Source organism: Electrophorus electricus, chromosome 19 (assembly GCF_013358815.1).
Source record: "Electrophorus electricus isolate fEleEle1 chromosome 19, fEleEle1.pri, whole genome shotgun sequence".
Classification (NCBI taxonomy): Eukaryota; Metazoa; Chordata; class Actinopteri; order Gymnotiformes; family Gymnotidae; genus Electrophorus; species Electrophorus electricus.
Genome location: NC_049553.1, coordinates 8,856,232 through 8,874,298, shown reverse-complemented (window position 1 = coordinate 8,874,298; position 18,067 = coordinate 8,856,232). Strand labels below are relative to the sequence as shown.

General features: G+C 42.3%; 3 protein-coding genes across 4 annotated transcripts in view; all 3 read left to right on the top strand.

Moving 5' to 3' along the window:
* Positions 1-446: 446 nt before the first annotated feature.
* On the top strand, positions 447-5,611 carry cited1 (Cbp/p300-interacting transactivator, with Glu/Asp-rich carboxy-terminal domain, 1). The gene is made up of 2 exons (XM_027008750.2): positions 447-1,668; positions 3,759-5,611. The coding sequence occupies exon 2, from the start codon at positions 3,772-3,774 to the stop codon at positions 4,237-4,239; it is 468 nt and encodes a 155-aa protein (XP_026864551.2). The 5' UTR covers positions 447-1,668; positions 3,759-3,771; the 3' UTR covers positions 4,240-5,611.
* A 1,194-nt stretch (positions 5,612-6,805) lies between these two features.
* On the top strand, positions 6,806-10,428 carry rps4x (ribosomal protein S4 X-linked). The gene is made up of 7 exons (XM_027008735.2): positions 6,806-6,829; positions 7,318-7,395; positions 7,551-7,731; positions 7,879-7,976; positions 9,022-9,193; positions 9,366-9,523; positions 10,262-10,428. The coding sequence occupies exons 1-7, from the start codon at positions 6,827-6,829 to the stop codon at positions 10,361-10,363; spliced, it is 792 nt and encodes a 263-aa protein (XP_026864536.1). The 5' UTR covers positions 6,806-6,826; the 3' UTR covers positions 10,364-10,428.
* Positions 10,429-13,605: 3,177 nt separating this feature from the next.
* Positions 13,606-18,067, top strand: part of nhsl2 (NHS-like 2) — a 49,123-nt gene continuing 44,661 nt past the window's right edge. Inside the window, exon 1 of one of the 2 annotated variants that reach the window (XM_027008709.2) lies at positions 13,606-14,159. In XM_027008709.2, coding sequence (XP_026864510.2) covers positions 13,883-14,159 — 277 coding nt within the window. In that variant the 5' untranslated portion in view covers positions 13,606-13,882. The remainder of the gene's footprint in view (positions 14,160-18,067) is intronic. The other variant, XM_027008710.2, reaches the window with a different exon arrangement.

The window sequence follows — 18,067 nt, the reverse complement described above, 5'->3', positions numbered from 1 at the left end:
ATGCCTTACCATACCCAGAAAAAAAACCTCGCCGTATCCGTGTGCTTATATGCTTATTTCACTGGAAATAAAATAAATTGGAATTCAGTTATTTTTGTTCTATATTTCGTGCAAAGCACTTAGACTAGTACGTCTTGTGTTTTTACATCCAAACGGTAATTTAAAACCGTTTCTCTCATTTGCATAACATTCCCCAGAGGAGTAAAGGAAATCCCTCCTCGTCTACCCGTCGGTTTTCGCCTAATCTACATGTGAACTATCTTGATGAATGACTCGGCGCCGCACACAAAGCGACAGATGCAGTCTTTTAACCACTTAAAACGGAGCAGGAGCCACGCGTGTGGCACCATCACCCCGACGGCTCCACGTTATTTCATTGACAATATTGAGATGAATGACATCAATGTAAACCAGAAGGTTTGACAAGAGAACAAATATGGATTTGGAGCGTTCTTAGTCAAATCTAGGTCAACGTTAGGGCGCCCTCGTTTCTACTTGTCAGTCATGGTTTCGTTTGGAATAATTTTACATCTACCCTCATTATTTAGTTCCTGATTTTGGGGTTAGCTATAATTATCCGAATGTGGTCTATTAGGTCTGTACTATAGGGTTGTCTTAGAAAATGCAAGAAAATTGGAAATTGAAGGAGATAAAAACATTTTGAAAAGGGTACTTTAAATAGTTTAAATAGTTAAAGTCTTGTGTGTGTCTTAGGAAACGTTTTGCGATTGACTTTGCTTTTGATTAACTTGACACTGCCTAATCAATATGAATTGTTTTAAGAGCGGCAGTGATGGTGCATCTACGAATGATGATTATTGAGTGGGCTATTCTTGGAGCCGTGATTGAAGTGTGCACTACGTGAATAGCCAGCATCTGTCCACTTAGCTCGCTTTCAGAACGGGGTGAAAGGAAAACCCGGACAGCCAGCGCACAGATGCGACGTTGGACTGGCGGTTTAGAAGGCGTATTACGCGGACGTTTTGCGCGGGTAACTGTTACAGTCATCTGCCTATTCTAATAAAGACTCATACAGTTCATCATTTAAGGAAGTCTCACAAAGAAGATATGGCCTAAAACAGACCCCAAAAAGATATAAACAAGTTATGACTATAGGAATGTAACATATTAATTCATTCCCTACATAACATAGATTAGCATACTAAGAATGCCAGTTGCAAGGCTGAAAATAGGCTTTAAAGGTTATTTTGTGGCATTGACAATAACAGTGTAAACATTGTAACTTGTAACTGGAGTTCAACTCCAGAGACGCTGCGCTGTCCAGCGTGTTTCAGTCCCGTTCCTGGAACGATCCGCTCCGCGTTAATGAGGCGATCCCACTCTAAACGCACTCAGTTCCTTCTTGAAAGAGTCGAGTGTGTGTATTTAGGATAATGCCTTTGATTCAGTAACAATTCAGTGTGGGAGCTCTGCCTGACTGGTCAGTCAGTTACGCGCTGAAGGAAGGGACGGATCTCCAGTTGTTTAGAATATGCTTCGCATCTTTCACAGGAACTTGTTAAAGCATTAGAACATTTTCGTAACCTGTTTATCTAGACTTTTGTCTTATCTCAGCAATTCAGTTTTACAGGCTGTAGCCTGCTTTGAACTGGCGTGATATTGGATTAAGAAGCGCGGACTAGATACTACCGCCTTTCTCCATCAAAGGTAAGTTCGCAAAAATAACATGCTGTGAAGAACCCAAGCAAGCTATTAATTTCCCAAGTATTCACTGATTCTCTTATTTATTTAAATCAGTTAAGGTATTGGAATATTTATTTAAATGAAAGAGAACATAAATATATGATGTGTCTTTCAGGTTGGTCTACTGTACCACTACAAATATTCCCAGAGTAATTTCGTTAAAAACAGTTAATTCTGGAAATGGTTAGCATTATCTCTATAGGTCTTGGTCTCCCTAATATTTTTCTTTATACATCGTGTAGAAGTATGCACTAGAAATAACAATGTATTTCACTGAGGTAGCTGTCACACATTGAAGTTTCAACTAGTTTGTACATAATTAGATGTGTAACATGCACCACTAATGACTCTCTAATCCCCAGCATCTCATTGGCTATGTATAGCTGAGAGAACAGGCTGTGGTGGAGTAGTTCTTAAAGCAGACTCTGTTTCTATTTCTAACATTTCTGACAGTTGATGCATTTGATAACATGGCCCATAAAATATTAAAACAGCCTGCAGATGTACAAGAACTGCTGTCTTTTAAATATCTACACATTTCTATAGACTCATGTCCCCCTTATATACATGTGCTTAAGCAGAATAATTAAAATTCTAGCAACAGGTTAACACTCATGAAAATGTAACTTTATAATGTCAATGTTACATAATTCAAAGCGTCATCAGATGCAGGAGGACTGCTTTAGAATGCAAATCCTCAGTCTTAAAAAAAAAGTCGTAAACAGTTTTAGTTTCCCTCTTCTAGACCAAGGTATATATTTAGTTGACTCTAACGTAAGTTGTAGGCCTAACCATGTTGTATGTAACTGCTTCCAGGCCATGAATAATGCACACAATGCTCCAACACAAAGAAGCTGAGCTGAATGCCCCACAGCTGTCGGCGGCAGGGAGAGTGTATGAGACGAGCTTGTGTGTTTCTCCTTGCTGGAGGCCTGTTGCAGCTGTATGCCAGCCTTTTGCAATTACGCTTTTCACTGCGTATGCGCTTTAAGAGGAGCTGAGAGGAATGGGGTGGTGCCCATGATTAAGCGTTTAAGTGCCCGAGAGGGCAGCCTCCTGACTCGTGCTTGTGCTGGGAGAGGAGAGGGTTGTGGGACAATAGCACATGCCTTAATTGCCATGTCCGTGTCGTTTTGTAAATATTGGCCTTTTTCAAGCATTTCTGTTCCAGACTGCCACCGGAAGTTTAAGCCACCATTTCTCAGCTCAGAACTCAGTGCTCACTAAATGCTCAAGATTTTTTGCTGTATTCCACCTCTCAACATGCCTGAACCAAATTCTTTAAAAGCAACTACCTGTTACAGGTGCACTGGGAGCAAAAATGTTGCCCATCTGGTGCGTCCCAAAGATTTGTTAAGAAATCTGCTTTAAACGTTCAGCAAGGAAAATTTAAACAACTCTGCAACTGACCCTGAACCAGTAACACAGAATGGTTACATGTGGGTGTACATTTTATTTAAAAACCACTGTGATGTGCTACAATTTCCAAGATTTCTGATAGATGTTATAACTATTTCCATCTAATCCTCCCTTCAGCGCTCAAGTTTTAGAAACAATTATAGGCTGCCCAGTAAGAATATATCACTGCAACTTAGTAATTACCACAGCTTGCCTGAGAGCTTTAATTTGTGTTGAAGCTAAGAGAGTTGTAATAAGGTAACTCAATGGAAGGCTTGGGTCTTTTACTTTGTAGAAAAGTAATGTATTAAGAGGGGGGCATTTTTGTGATTGTATATTAAGTGCTGCCCAGCTCCAATCCTGGAGATCTTCTGCCCTGTAGTGTTCAGTTCCAGCCCTGATCTAATACACCTGACCCAGTTAATCAAAGGCCTGAATATTAGAGCCAGGTGCTACTGGGGCCAAACCTTTTAGCAATGTAGATCACTAGGTCCCCCTTGGATTAAGTCTAGATATGACGTGAACTGATGGTCTTAAAAGTGATTCTCAACTAAAAAGCTGGGAATAGCACTAGGATGAGGGAGGGGTGGCCCGGCCCATCCCATAATTAGGCAGTCTGGCCCACTGTTGTATTCAGCCTCTGTTCTGCTCCACAGGTGTAGCCAGGTTATGAGCTCACTGCTGCTCCCTACCTCCATCATGAAGGATCGTGACTCCCTGACCCTCTTGCACTACCCCAGCTCTGGTAACACCAGCCCACAGTTCCCTCCTCCCAACCTCCATGCTACGTCCCCGGGCTTGGCCAAGCCCCAGCCCTTCTGCCTGCAGTCCAGCCAGCACCTCATCGCCTCCATGCAGCTGCAGAAGCTGAACAGCCACTATCAGAGCCTGACTGGGTCTTCAGGAGTCCCAGGTGGAGCGAACAGAGGGTTTGGCACGGCGTCGCTGAGCCCGGCACAGTTCTCTGCCCCCGGGATGGCTCAGGGTCCTGGGATCATCGATTCGGATCCAGTGGATGAAGAGGTTCTGATGTCACTGGTGGTTGAGCTGGGCCTGGACAGGGCTAACGAGCTCCCAGAGTTGTGGCTGGGGCAGAACGAATTTGACTTCATATCAGATGTACCTGCTGGGTGCTGACACCCCCCCCCCCCCCCCAGGTCACCTACACATCTCTCATCGACAGTCTCCCTATTGCGCTACAGGCTGCTGCTGAATGCCTTGTACAGCTGTGACCTTTAAATATTATTATATAATTTTTTATTTTTTTTATTTTTTTGGAAGCTCAATGCCTAATATCTGTGTGTAATGTAGGCCCTTGCTACTGAAAACTACAGAGGTTTAGATGGCTACATATTCAGTCAAAAGACTCCTAAAAGGCAGTCACAAATGCCTGTCTGCTACAAGGATGCTGAACTATAAGTTAGGTTGTAGCAAAAGACTTTGGCAGGGAAGCTCTCTGGAAAATAAAACTTGGTGCACTGTATATCATCGTCATTCAAACTGAGGTCTTTAATGCTTGCCAAGCTCTCCTTTCAAATCGGTGAAAGAATTTCTCTTCCAGCAGTCACCAGACATGGAGTCCAATCATAAGCTTCACACATGGCCGGGGCCTCCAGCACGAGCCATACCAAAAGTGTCTTATGGCGTTAATTTTTTTTCTTTTCCCTTTCCTTCCTGGAACTCCAAGATGTTGAGCAGAAATTTGCCAAATAACATGCCATCTTGGAGGATGGATATATGACGACTTTTTTTTTTTGGACACAGGTCTTTACCATTTGACTACAAAACTCGAGTGAAAGAGGCATTACCTGACGTGACATCGGGATGTGGTCCTTGGAGTACTCTGGTTTCGCCCATTTCCTCTGGTCGTCTTTCTGTCATCGGAGTGGATAGTGTTCGGTTCTGTAGCGGAAGGTGATCCTGCAACCGGGGCTACTCTTTTCGAAAATGCATGTCACTGTAATCCTCACTTACCCCAGAGGAGGCTGATCTGGGGGACAGCTTTTCATGGTTAAATATATTAATGATAGCAGTTTGGTCCAGTTGTTGCCTACATGGTCATATAGCCTACGTTTTCAGTATGGAATGGTTGGGAACAGCAGAATAAAACTTTTTTTTTTTTGCAGATATCTAAAGCATTTAAGAGCTAAGAATTAAAAGAATCCTATTAAAAAGCACTATTTGTACAAGTTTAATTGTCTTATTTTGTCTTGTTTAAGAATAGAAAAATGTTAGATCTAAGCATATTCTTAGACTCTACTGTCTTGTTTGCAGATGTTTTCTAATTTAGCATAGGGTGATGTGTACCTGTGTTGAGGTTTAAAGCGATTTGATGATTTGTCTGTTTTTGGTTAAACAATTCTGAATGAATCAAGTGGTGATTTTGTTTGTTTAAATTTTTTTTTAGCACTTTCTTTCCATCTCATATTTTTCTACAAAAGATCATTATTTTTAAATGAGTGTACTCTGCTACTTTCTGAATATAATAAAGAGAGCAGAATTAAACGTTTTGCTTTGCTATGTCCATCTTTATTGTAGTGTCTAGTGCACAACGTATAGCCCACGTACAACTTGGAATAAAAGGGCCCAGGACGAAACACCCAAATTAACTTGTGCATAAATATTCCAGCTAATTTCAGGCACTAATTAGAACTATCCAGCTTGTTGGGCAGTTTAGAGCTTCAATTTGAAACTTTGTACCACCATCTAGTGATCATTAGTCAATACCACTACCGGAGTTTAAGGCCTCTATCCACAATGAAATGTAGGCAACATGGCTTTTACATCATTGACACCTATTGGTCACTACTTAAGTAGTCCACCAGTTCATGGAGAACCCTATATTTATAGAAAGGGAGCAGTAGAAAAAAAATACTAAGACCACACAGCAATTTGGATAAAAGTTACTTAACAAATTAAATGTTTGTGAGGTTTCATCTGATGTGTAGAGAACAAAAACCGATAATGGTATGAGGAGACCTTGAATAGGTGCACATAAACTACCTAGTGAGGGTCACCGTGTTTCTACCATTTGGCAGCAGAACAGGTGAGTGACTTGCTGGCTTTATCGTCTACTATAAGCAGAGCTGCTCTGTTCCCCAGACTGGTAATTCCTGACTGAAACGGTCATTCCTCAGGAAAGAGGTCTAAAAGATTGTCAACTAAACCTTAGTTGGCTTAATCAAAAAATGTTAGCACATAATTTTCTTAATATAAATATTCAGTTGTCATTTGAGGATTTTTTAAAATTACTATATTCAACATTACAGCCAAACACTGGTTTCAAACATCATCTTCACTGTATATTTATTAATCAGGTGAGTTTCTTTTGTATGAATTTAATGTTCAGGTCAGGTGTATTAAGCTACTCCAGAATGAGTCACTGTAGGCTAGACACAAGACATTTGATTAGGTATTTTGAATAAACATTAATAATGTGGATTTTTTTTTTAAATCAGTTCTAGATTTAAAATGCTTTTCTTCAACTTACTAGTGGAAAATAACCACACGTTTTAAAAACAACAGAAGGTAATTTTACGCCACAAGTAGTTTGATTACTTTAAGAAATGCATGGCAAGTTAAAAGTCCGATGAGTTTCAACGTGGTTGAGGGCCCCCGCACTAGAGGGCAGTATATTCAGGTGCAACTGTCCCTCTTCGGCGCTCGTACTTCAGCTTATCTTCCTGTCACAGGAAATAGGGGATCCTTTTCCGCAGACTCCAACATGGTGAGCAGGTTCATTTCTTCGTTTCTCTTCAACGTTATCCACAATCATCAGACTTAATGTACAATAGTTATCGACTGACTTACTAAAATGACACCCTAACACATTCGGTGTGTTGATAAATCCCTATATTGACGCCGGTGGTCTCTTCTTTTTAATTAAAAAAGCTTGCGGAAAATGCTCGGGTTTAGTGTTCCGTCCCAAGTAGCTAGCATGCTATACCCACCTTGTCTTGACAAGTTGCCGAAGAGTTTTGTGACTGACGATTTTCGTATCTAAGTGTTAAGGTTTGTTCTAACTCCAATCTGAGACAAAACGTGGGTTACCTTAATAAACATCGGTTTGCAAAGCGAAGGCCTCAGTTGATATCTTCGTGTGCCAAATGCTTCTAACTAGCTAACCATTAGCTTGGCTAGTTATCCGGACTTGTCGCTATTAAATAATTGGGAGCGTTATAACCAAGATAACGTGAAACTGACTTTGTTATTAAGGCCAGAGGACCGAAGAAGCACCTCAAGCGCGTTGCGGCGCCCAAGCATTGGATGCTTGACAAGCTCACCGGAGTGTTTGTGAGTATTCTCCTTTCCCACAGTGCCCTGAATGTGACGTTGCAGCCCGTGTTACTGATATTAACGTATCAGTAATCTGCTGATGTGGATATTGATTTTAAAAGTTAAAAGGGGAGGAAGTACGAGGCTGACGTGGAGGTGTTGTTGGCTTGCAGGCTCCTCGCCCCTCCACTGGTCCCCACAAGATGAGGGAGTGCCTGCCCCTCATAATTTTCCTGAGGAACCGGCTCAAGTATGCCCTGACTGGAGACGAGGTCAAGAAGATCTGCATGCAGAGGTTCATCAAGATTGATGGCAAAGTCCGCACCGACATCACCTACCCCGCTGGGTTCATGGGTAAGATGTAGTACGGTTTTGGTCTGTTGCTTAATTGTTCATGGCAGAGAAAGAGCCTGAGTGTTAAGACTCACCTCTGACCTTTGGGAGACTTAAAAACAAGGTTTGGGATGCCGATTATCAGTTTTACGGTTTGTTTTGTTACAGATGTGATCAGCATTGAGAAGACTGGAGAGAACTTTCGCCTGATTTATGATGTGAAGGGTCGCTTCACCGTCCACCGCATCACCAACGAGGAGGCCAAGGTGAGCCAGCCTTCTGCTCTCCTTAGGGTCTATGTTCAGTGTATTTTTGAAAATGAAGCATGGTGGGGAGATGTTTTTTAACCTTTCGGTTCCTACTGAATTCCTCTAGGCACCCAACATTTCCACCACAATGGATTTTTTTTTGCTAATTTGCTTAATGTACTAAACCTACTTTTGCAAAGTAGTCCTGTGTTTTTCACCCAGTCTTTACAAACTTGGTGTCGAAATTTGCAGTGATCTAAACGTTAATTATCCAAAACACTTTGACATTTCGAAACTGTAGCTGCCATATGCAAATTATGTGTGTTTGGCATAAACTGCTGAACTTTCATCAAAATTCATACAATTTTGATAACGTCAAAAGAAGATTAAGGTGGTCTGTTTTTGCCTTTTGTAGTATAAAAGTTAAAGCTATATTGCAGCATCCTGTTTTTTGATCAAGTTGAAACTTGTTGCATCTTCTAGCTACACTGAGAAATTAAGAAATTAAAATTTGACATCTTAATATTGATCAGTCATGAAAAATAAATACTATATAACTGGTTTCTGCGTGACAGTGAGAATGTTCAAAACATTTGGTTGATAGGGGAGTGTGTTGTCAAACTCAAGTGTAGCTCATATATATTTTAATTTGTGTACCTGTTTCAAGATCAGTATATGCCAAATTAGGTTCTTTTACAAATTGACCACTTAGTGTAGTTTAAATGCATCACAAAGAAACCAGAATAAATGTGGGTTGCCAAACACTGTTTCTCAATGAGCAGTTTCAATTGCCAGTCCTGCTGATGACAGTGAGCCAGGGTACTGTAGGTTGAGACATGGGCAACGGATTTAGCAGGTTTTGTTTGAGCCGTAGGCCTTATAGGCCACTGCGGCCCAAGGACCAAGAATGGCTGCTTGTGGCTCTCTTGCTCTCTTAAAAAAAATACAAATATATATATATATATTTGTGTGTGTGTGTGTGTGTGAGAGAGAGAGCGAGAGAGCTGGGAAGATGATTGTAGAAGTCCTGTTTCTTACTCAATTGGCATGTTCTTGTGTGCAGTACAAACTGTGCAAGGTGAGGAAAATCCTCATTGGCACTAAGGGAATCCCTCACCTGGTGACCCACGACGCCCGCACCATCCGCTACCCAGACCCGCTCATCAAGGCCAACGACACTGTCCGCATTGACCTGGAGACTGGCAAAATCACAGACTTCATCAAGTTTGATACCGGTCAGCATTGCCAGTCTGTTACCACCTTCAGAACCTTTAATGAGGGGCTAGTGAAGCGTGCCAGTGCCTGGAAACAACATTCAAACTTTCAGTATTTGCCACGTCTGTGTTGTTTGTTTTTATAGTTTCCCTGAACTGCATATGTAAAGATTCTTCACTTCTACCTGTGCAGGTAACCTGTGCATGGTGACGGGTGGAGCTAACTTGGGTCGTATTGGTGTGATCACCAATAGAGAGAGGCACCCCGGCTCCTTCGACGTGGTGCACGTAAAGGACAGCACTGGCAACAGCTTCGCCACCAGGCTCTCCAACATCTTTGTCGTCGGCAAGGTGAGCAAACGCTGAGACAACATCTAGGACAGCAGCTGCCTTGTATGCTGAACCTTCCACAAAATTACACTAATTACCTATGTTATTACTTGCCTCTTGACTAGTGTCTACAAGTCTATACAACTACATATTGACACTGCGGGCTGGACATGCCAAATCATAATCCAGTGTTTCCCAGTTCAGTCCTTGGGATTCTCATGTTTATTCTTTCCCATTTCCCAACACGCCTTCGCTAAGCAAGAAAAAATGCAGAATACTTTGTACATTTTTTCTAGAAGGTTGGGTGTTGTGAGAACATAGTCTTTCTGTAGGCCGCTGAGGGTGGGGTTGAGTAAACGCTGACCTAGACAAAACCCTTTTTTGACTGAGCATGCAGCAGATGAGTCTCTAAAGTGAAATTGTACACTTAGTAATGAAATGAATGCTGATTTGCATAATTTTCACTGGTTCAATTTGAGCATTCACAATTTTATGATAAATTAATCCTGGGTTCATTTGCAATTGAGAACCCCTAGTTTTAAACCAGTGATGCCAGGAATAGAAAGGACAAGCTCATTTCAGACTCTTGAGTACTTTTTGACTAAGACTTCTTTAGCCTATGTGAACATTCCAATAACTGTCCGTAGCCCTCTTGAGAAGTGGTAATCCTTGGAGTAAAATCTTTAATGGGGAGTTTGATGTATTTAGATTTTGCACTGTGAGGTATCGTGCTCATTGTTTGCTTGTCATCTTAACCAGGGCAACAAGCCATGGGTGTCCCTGCCCCGTGGAAAGGGTATCCGTCTGACCATTGCCGAGGAGAGAGACAAGAGACTGGCTGCCAAGCAGGGCAGCAGCTAAGTCCACTTGATGGACTCCCATTCCCACACACCTCGGTTTCGAATAAAAAAATATTTACTACAAGAGCTGAACAAGTTTGTTTGTTTTTTTTTATTAACATATTTGATAAGGGGCTTGTTTTCATTGTAATTGATGATGTAAGGATATGGGGAGGAGAAAATGTGTTTGTGTAAGCAGTGGGAGCACTAAAGTTATGACTTAAAAAAAAAAATCATACTTTAACGTAGTACTGCCACTTAACTGGATTCCAAATTTGCCACTACTTGATTGTTTCAAGTATTATAGTCAAAATGCAGGTACAAGCAGACTAACGGGCTGCTGAACATTGAAATCACTTGGTCTTTCTTCATTTCCTGACAGAAGCCTTAAGACCACTTTGCAATGCCAAGAGTCCACTGGAGTGGTGGAAACGTTCACTGGTGTGATGAGTCACTGCTATGTGTGATGGAAAAGATGCTTTTGGTAGATGCCCAAAGGACATTACCTACCTGGAAAGCATAGTACCAGCAGTAAAGTTAGTGGAGAAGGTATGATTGTCTGGGGCTATTTTTCAGGGATTGGGCCCCTTGGTTGCAGTGCAGAGTAATGCAGTTTGGGGAAGGTGTTTTTCTATTCTAGCAAGATTGTCTCATGCAAATAGCAAGGTCCATAAAGATGTATTTTTTAATGGAATGCTAGTGGCCTGTAAAGAGGCCTGACCTCAAGCCCACAGAACACCTTGGGGATGAATTGATTACATTGGTGACCTTGCTAAATGCATATAAAAAGTTGTGTGGAAAACGTTCCTAGAAGAGTAGTTTTGGAATTGGAGGTCAGAATGTCTTTCTACTACTGTTGGCATGTTGAAATCCCCCCCCCCCCCCCCATTGTAAGGGCAGTGGCATCATGTGGGACCTGTCTAAATCTGCACTAAGACTTCAGCTATTGGCAAGTTAGACCTTTTGAGTGGGATCTGATGTAGAGATAGTGCACACAGATTTTACATGATGACTCTTGTGTAGTGGACAGGAGACGGTGATCCTCAGCCAAACATCAGTTCCTCTAATAGTCTGTGTTAAAGATCCTCCATTGCATGTTATTTTTGAAGGTGAAGGTAACCTGTACTCCAATAAAGTAATTAATTTCAAGAACGTCTGTAGAAACCGATCTAAATGCAAAATTCAGTAATGTCTGAAAATCTTATGTAGCTCCATCCTGTATTACCTGCTTTGTTGCAGCGTCCTGTTTCTCTGGAAACGGTGTAGTACACTGCAGTTTTTTACTGCCTAGATAGATATTGCAAATACATTCAGGGCCAATTTTTTGGATTAACAGCTTTTTAAGACGATGTTTTCAATAGATAATCGGTTTGTATTTAGGCCAGGGCTAAGCTCAATATGTCCCAAAGTAACTGGCCTATACCAGATATGTCGGGAGAGGTATGTGTGTGTGTGTTTGTGTTCCACTTTAGCGCAGCTCTTCTCCAGAAGGCCATATGGGTCCTGCGGAGTTCCAGCCTGTCTCTCCTGCAGCCCTTGGCCTACTGCTCTACAGTGCCCCAGCATGGCTCTGCTAACCCCAGCTCCAACTCGCACTATAAGGGGCTCACGGCCAGAATACAACACACGCACAGGCTCTAGTGTCCTTGAGTTTATTACACAATGTGTGTGTGTTTTAGTTTTCCTGATGAAAGCATTAGAGAACTTTTTGTTGTTTTTTCACTGGGTCCTGTTAGGCATGTACAATATGGAGAGAAAGACTTGTGTGTATTGTAATAAATTAGAACACAAAGAGGAACCATCAAAGACATGGTTAAAAATCTGTTTTTCTGACCAAAAACATTTGCATGTCATATGAATGCTGACATTCGTTAGTTTTTTATATTAATGTATTTTTAAAGCGGGATTTCTTGAATATGGAAGTATCAGTGTTGCAAAGGCCAATATTTCAATAATGATTAATGAAGAGCATTGGGAAGCCCTAGTCCTGGGTGCTTTGTCTGAAGTGCCATTTGTAGCATTTTATTCTAAAGGGATCTTGTCATGAATGCATAAGAACTTGATTAAAGGAAAACAATAAGCACAGCTTTTTAAATAGTGCTGATGTACTTCTTGCAGCAGGTCTGATGTCTTTGTGGTGTCTCATCCTTAGTGAGGCAAGTGTATGATGTGTGGTGCCTATCAAAGCTATGATATGGACCGGTTTTGTGCAATCAAGCCCTTTGAAACTGAAAAGGTAAGCTTACCAGACTCAAACACAATTTCTGCCTCACTCACATCCCCCCTGTGCATGAGAAAACATCACTTTGATCTGATTAGACAAGAGCGCTTTGGCTCCAAAATCACATTTGGAAGGTACGTGCGCACACAAACAGAAAAAGACTGGAGTAGGAAAAGGTTAGAAGATCAGAATTCCAGTGAAGGGGGGTGGGGGTTGTCAGTCTGAAGGAAAGGTCCTCCATGAGTGTTTATGCTCATGCGTTTGGCTTGTGTGTGGGGTTAGGCAGGGGACCCGAAACAATGGAGACAGTCATGTTTCTCCAGCAGCCATGCAGGGCCTCCACATGTTTCCAATCAAGTCCACGGCAAGTGACAAACCTGCACAGAAACATGTCTGATAAGATTGGTGAACGACGGCGACGTGCAGCCTCTATTCCTGCTCTTCTTCCTCAGTCCTCTTCATTTCAGTGCAGTGTTCAGCCCGTAGTTATTGGAGACATAAGTCTGGATGAACAAAACATCTAGGTGAGCCAAGTTCTGGTTCAGGGTGGGGGTGAATACACGCACCAGATGTGTGTTTAGGGAGGGGCGAACATGTGGAGAAAGGGGGATTTTTGCTGCTGAACCTGGTGCGTTTTTCAAAGTTGGAATTTTGCTTTGCAGTCTCCGAATACAGCTTTTAAAATTAATCGTTCCTAAGCCTACTTCTCATATGACATGAGATTGTGTACAAACTACGCCCTGACCTTCAGTATAACTTGACATTTCAGTGGGGCTGCGCTTGTGGAAACGTGAAACTGTAATAGGTTGGTTTTTTTTTTATCTGAAAGATTCATGTTATATAGTTTCCTGTGCAAACTCCAAATGTTTTACAAACGATTGAGTTTTACGGATGACTTGCAAATAGCACTCCCCTTTATTGTCAGCCAACCAAATACGTCCCTACACTGAACTGTCAAAAAATGGAACGCAACAGACGTGATAACTCCGTCCAGAAATCATGCAATTATGCGTAAGAGTCAGCGGTTCAGTTGGGTGTAAAAACCCTCCTGCTGGTCGGGATTTTGTATAGCGCATGACGTCTTGTTGAGCGAATATCTGCTGAAGGGCAATGGGTTGCTGAAACCTCCCTCGCAGGTTTCGATGCTGGAGGAATGTATCGTATTGTAGTGTAACAGTGCTCCGCGCAGTGGACAGTCAATTGCAATGCAAAAAAAAAATGCCTCCACTGTACTCGCGCTTCAGAGCCAGGTTCTTCAACAACAGAGTTAATCGCAAAGAAAACACGCGCTAACAAGACTGGGACAGAACAGAACAGAAGATGCCGTTTTGCAAGCGAACAATTGTACCTAAAGATGTGTGCAAAAGTGCTTCGAAGAGTCGGGGGGCGATTTTCACGGACTTGGTGGATGTGTGCGGCTTTACCCTGTGCTCCATTCTCAGACAGCTTTCGGATTTATCTAGACAATCGGTCAGCATCTTGGAAGAGCTCGAGGGCGAACTTGCCTCCATTTGTTATCGATCCGGAACGTTGGAGAACAAAGTTATTAATTTGCAAAGACACATCTCAGTACTTGCGAGCAAGCCGCCACTAAAGAGTAAGAAACCTACAATTACTTTCCACTAACTGACGAACCTTATTTCTTATTTAATCATTTGTTACTTTTCTAACTCAAGTTCAAGGCCAGGCTTAGTTCACCTCGGTGAAATATCTAAGCTGTAACAGCGTTATAATAAATGGCAAAAGTATGTGGCCACATGACTTTATAATTGTTGCATTATCAGCTGCCCTCTGACACAACAACACACATATAGAAGTAGATGTGTTTAAGACTATTGACACTTTCCTTGGCGCTTTTTGGGAAAATGAATCATGAATAAAGCGTGTATTTTTTCTACTGTATTTTTTTATTAGCGAAATGATCTCAATTTGTGGTTACTTTTATGTATTAGGCACATACGCGATTTGATGTTTAAGTAGCGTGAATAACACGATAACACATTTGTAAACCAAGACACACAATGATCTTAATGGAATCAAGAGCTGTTTGTTTACGTCTATCTGCTGCTGTGTGGGCTGCCTTCGGCCCCTACTATAATTTCCAGCGTAACTTAGCTACAGGGCAGAAATACCACAAGACTATATTATGTATCCACACACACACAAAAAAAAATAAACCATAGAATCGCTATAGAGTCCAGCACAAGCAAGATATTCACTCGTCTAAACAAGAGAAATCTGTGTGGCCACCGAAGTCATTTGACAGCTATCCAGATTTAAGCGTGAATAGAGCTTTTGTCACGTCTTAATTACCAGCAAACAAAATGCTTGAACCACTCCTCGATTCGTATTACTCTAAAACAAATCTGTCAAAGTAACGTTAATACCAGACCATTTACCTCCTTCCTAATTTTCATTTTCTTTTCCAGTTTTGGCATGCTCTCCCAATCCCACCACCCACACTGCTCTGTGTTGCTAAGATGAAGAAGAGCAGAATATTTCCCATGTCCACTTCTTTTATCTTAGCAGTGGAAGCTACTACTGAACTTTGCCCTTGGTCCAGGATGTCTGGGAAAGTGGCACAGTCCATCTTTAGTGTAACTCTGTGGTTGTATGAGCAATAGAAGCAAAGAATGAATACCGCCCCAACATGTTTGTTTAGTGTTAGAACCTAACTGTTCGGTAATTACCCTTCTCTGACAAGTTCGGGATAGTGGAAGCAGATCCTGATAGCGTTCAGAGTAGGGACAGCTTATTATTTGATGAGGGGTCTATGGTGAAGAGGTTGCTTGAAAAGCTTGGTCTACCTGCTGAAGGTCCTCTGTCAGTTACCTGTCACATGAGATTGGTGACAGCAGAGCCGGAGTACTGATCCAAGATCAGGTCCATCTCATTTGATCCATCTCATTCAGTTTTTGCTAAACAACAAAAATTCTTATTGTCGTTTGGTCAGACAAATGGGAACCATATACTGTGTGTATATTTGGTAACATACACATAAAACTGAGATATCATGACTGAGGCTATGCACCATATTCAGACCTTGTATATGCCACTTTCCAACACTGTTTAAGTTAAACACGTCCCCTTTCTCTCTGTTCTGTTCACTTGCTAAGCCGTATGTGATTGCCTTGCAGAAACATGCATTATGCCCACGAGCAATTCTTAACCCTTTATCTGTTATGAAATCGATTCTGTATACCGAGCTAGTCTTATGTTCCTACCTCTGATAACTAAAAGCTGAGCACTGTACTTAGATCAATGCTGTATACTGAGCTTAAGATGCATGAGATGTCTCAAATATTCCATTTCTATGTATAGGCTGCTTGCGCAGTCTAACCTTGAAATGAATGATGTAAAGAGTAATAGTTCTGAAGATAAATGTGACAGGAGGCCCACCCTTAAGGCAGACATGTTGAAGATAAATTTGACAGGAGGCCTGCCCCTATGGCAGACGTGTTGCTATGGCTTCCCTGTGGCTGAAAAAGAAGCTGCAATCACTCCTATAGTTTAATTTTCATGTCTTTTGTAGTCAGAAAGATTAAGCGCAATTGTAATGAGAGGGACAGTAACAAAGAGAGAGAGGAAGGTAAGCAAAGTGATAGAGAGCGTGACAGAGAGAGAGAGAGCGAGAGCGAGCGAGCAGTCTATGTCTGAGTAGAGTGAGGGAGATTGTTCTAGTGGGAAAGATAAATTCAGGTAAAACGCAGAAGAAAGTATTAACAACTTCCTGCCTTGGCTGTGTGCCTGAGTCCCCTCTTGTGTGCCACAACTCCCTCCTCCTTCCCCCCTATAATTCAAATCATGTTATTTTTCTCCTCTATTGCTTTCTTGGCTCAGTCTCTGGTTGCTGCAGCAACGTTCCAGCTGTGTTAGGTGTCAGAAGAGAGCCAGATCAGCCTTTTTGTCTTAAAGACTTAAGCGAGGCTTCCTGTGCATAAGAAAATTTCAACTAAAAGTTAATGGAGTGAATTAACCCCCCCCCCCCGCCCCCCTCCACCCCGCAATATTATTTTGGAAAGGTTTTTTTTTTTTTTGCCCTACTTTACATTCCAAAGATGCAACAGTGAGCACAAAAGGAACTAATTTGTCAGCTGAAATCAAAAGCAACAGTTGCGCAAAATGTCCAAAGCTCTGGACTTTCCAAGAGCTGTGTTATACCCCCGCCTCATCTCTCTCTCTCTCTCTCTCTCTCTCTCTCTCTCTCCCTCATTCTCTCTCCCCCATCCCGTGGGAAAATGATGATGTCTAGGTTGATGGCTGAGAGTGGGATTTACATGGCTGTGCTGTCATGTTGACTAAGGCAGTAACCGCATTAGCGTTCAGGATGAGGTCATCTCGCCTCAGGGAGCAGTTTCATACCAATATGTTTGCCTGTCTGCAGGCAACAGACCTGTGGCCTCATTTCGGAAGAGGATCAGTGCTTGTATACTTCTACACACTCTATGTTGTGAAGACTTTTACAGAGTTTTACGGAGAGGTGTGTGCGTGTTAATGTTCAACATGTGCAGTACAGCACTTGGCTTTCCTGTTCTTGCGCCCTGTTGCAGGATCTGGGCAGTAGTGCAGATCCTCTTGGCTGCAGGATCTCTGGCTCTGGGGCTGAATGACACAAACCATGTGTATCTCCAAACCACTGTTTTCCCTCTTCCACGCTGACACAGCAGCACAGTGGGACGACACAGCTCCAGATGCTCCGGCACTCAGCCTCTGAGCTCTTGAAAAGACCAGCCAAAGTTACCAGAGTATGAGCCCACATGTTGATAGAAGGATGTGGAGTGAGGGCTCACACCTGCAGGGCCACTGCTGGTGTTTGCCCGGCAAAGGTCCTGTGACTGCCATCACCATTACATGGATTGTGACACCAACCAGCAGCTCTGTCATATGTGTGGAGAAGTGTAAGGTAGCCAGCACAGCACGATCAGGTGGAAGGTAACTTTGCCGACACTTTCCATTGGCATGGCAGCATTGGGTATCCAGTTTTCCATTACTTCAACAATAACTGTTCCTTGCTTTTTCATTCCGCATATTTTGTCAGGGCTCTGGAATAGGCAGGGCTGCTCACACACTTTGGATCCTGCACCGTGTTTACTCTATCTGCTCCTTTTAGATTCCTATCATCAGAGATCGAGGAGCTCTACTTCCTTTAGACCTCAGCACATGCATGCTCGCGCGTGCACACACACACACACACACACACACACACACACACACACACACACACACACATGATGTACATCACAATCCATGCAGTTACTGTATGCCCTAATTGATTTGTGTTTGGAAAAGGCACAAAAATGTGGGCAGATCGTTATTCAGTGCATTTGTTAAAGCAAGAATACATTTTGAAAGTTGGTTCTATCAAAACACTCATGTCTTGGCTTAGTGTAGGACGTTGCCCATTGATGGAAGGGGGCGTTCCAAAACCTGAAATGCCCTCATGATAAAGCGCTCTAGCATTGTAACTCTGGCATGCCTGCTACCATGGAAATAAAGAGCCCTTAA

Excerpts from the sequence above, each read along its gene's own strand:
- cited1 (XM_027008750.2), top strand. The coding sequence starts at position 3,772 with ATGAGCTCACTGCTGCTCCCTACCTCCATCATGAAGGATCGTGACTCC.
- rps4x (XM_027008735.2), top strand. Across the intron at positions 7,396-7,550 it reads ACAAGCTCACCGGAGTGTTT|GCTCCTCGCCCCTCCACTGG; the intron begins GTGAGTATTCTC and ends GTTGGCTTGCAG. Across the intron at positions 9,194-9,365 it reads CTTCATCAAGTTTGATACCG|GTAACCTGTGCATGGTGACG; the intron begins GTCAGCATTGCC and ends CTACCTGTGCAG.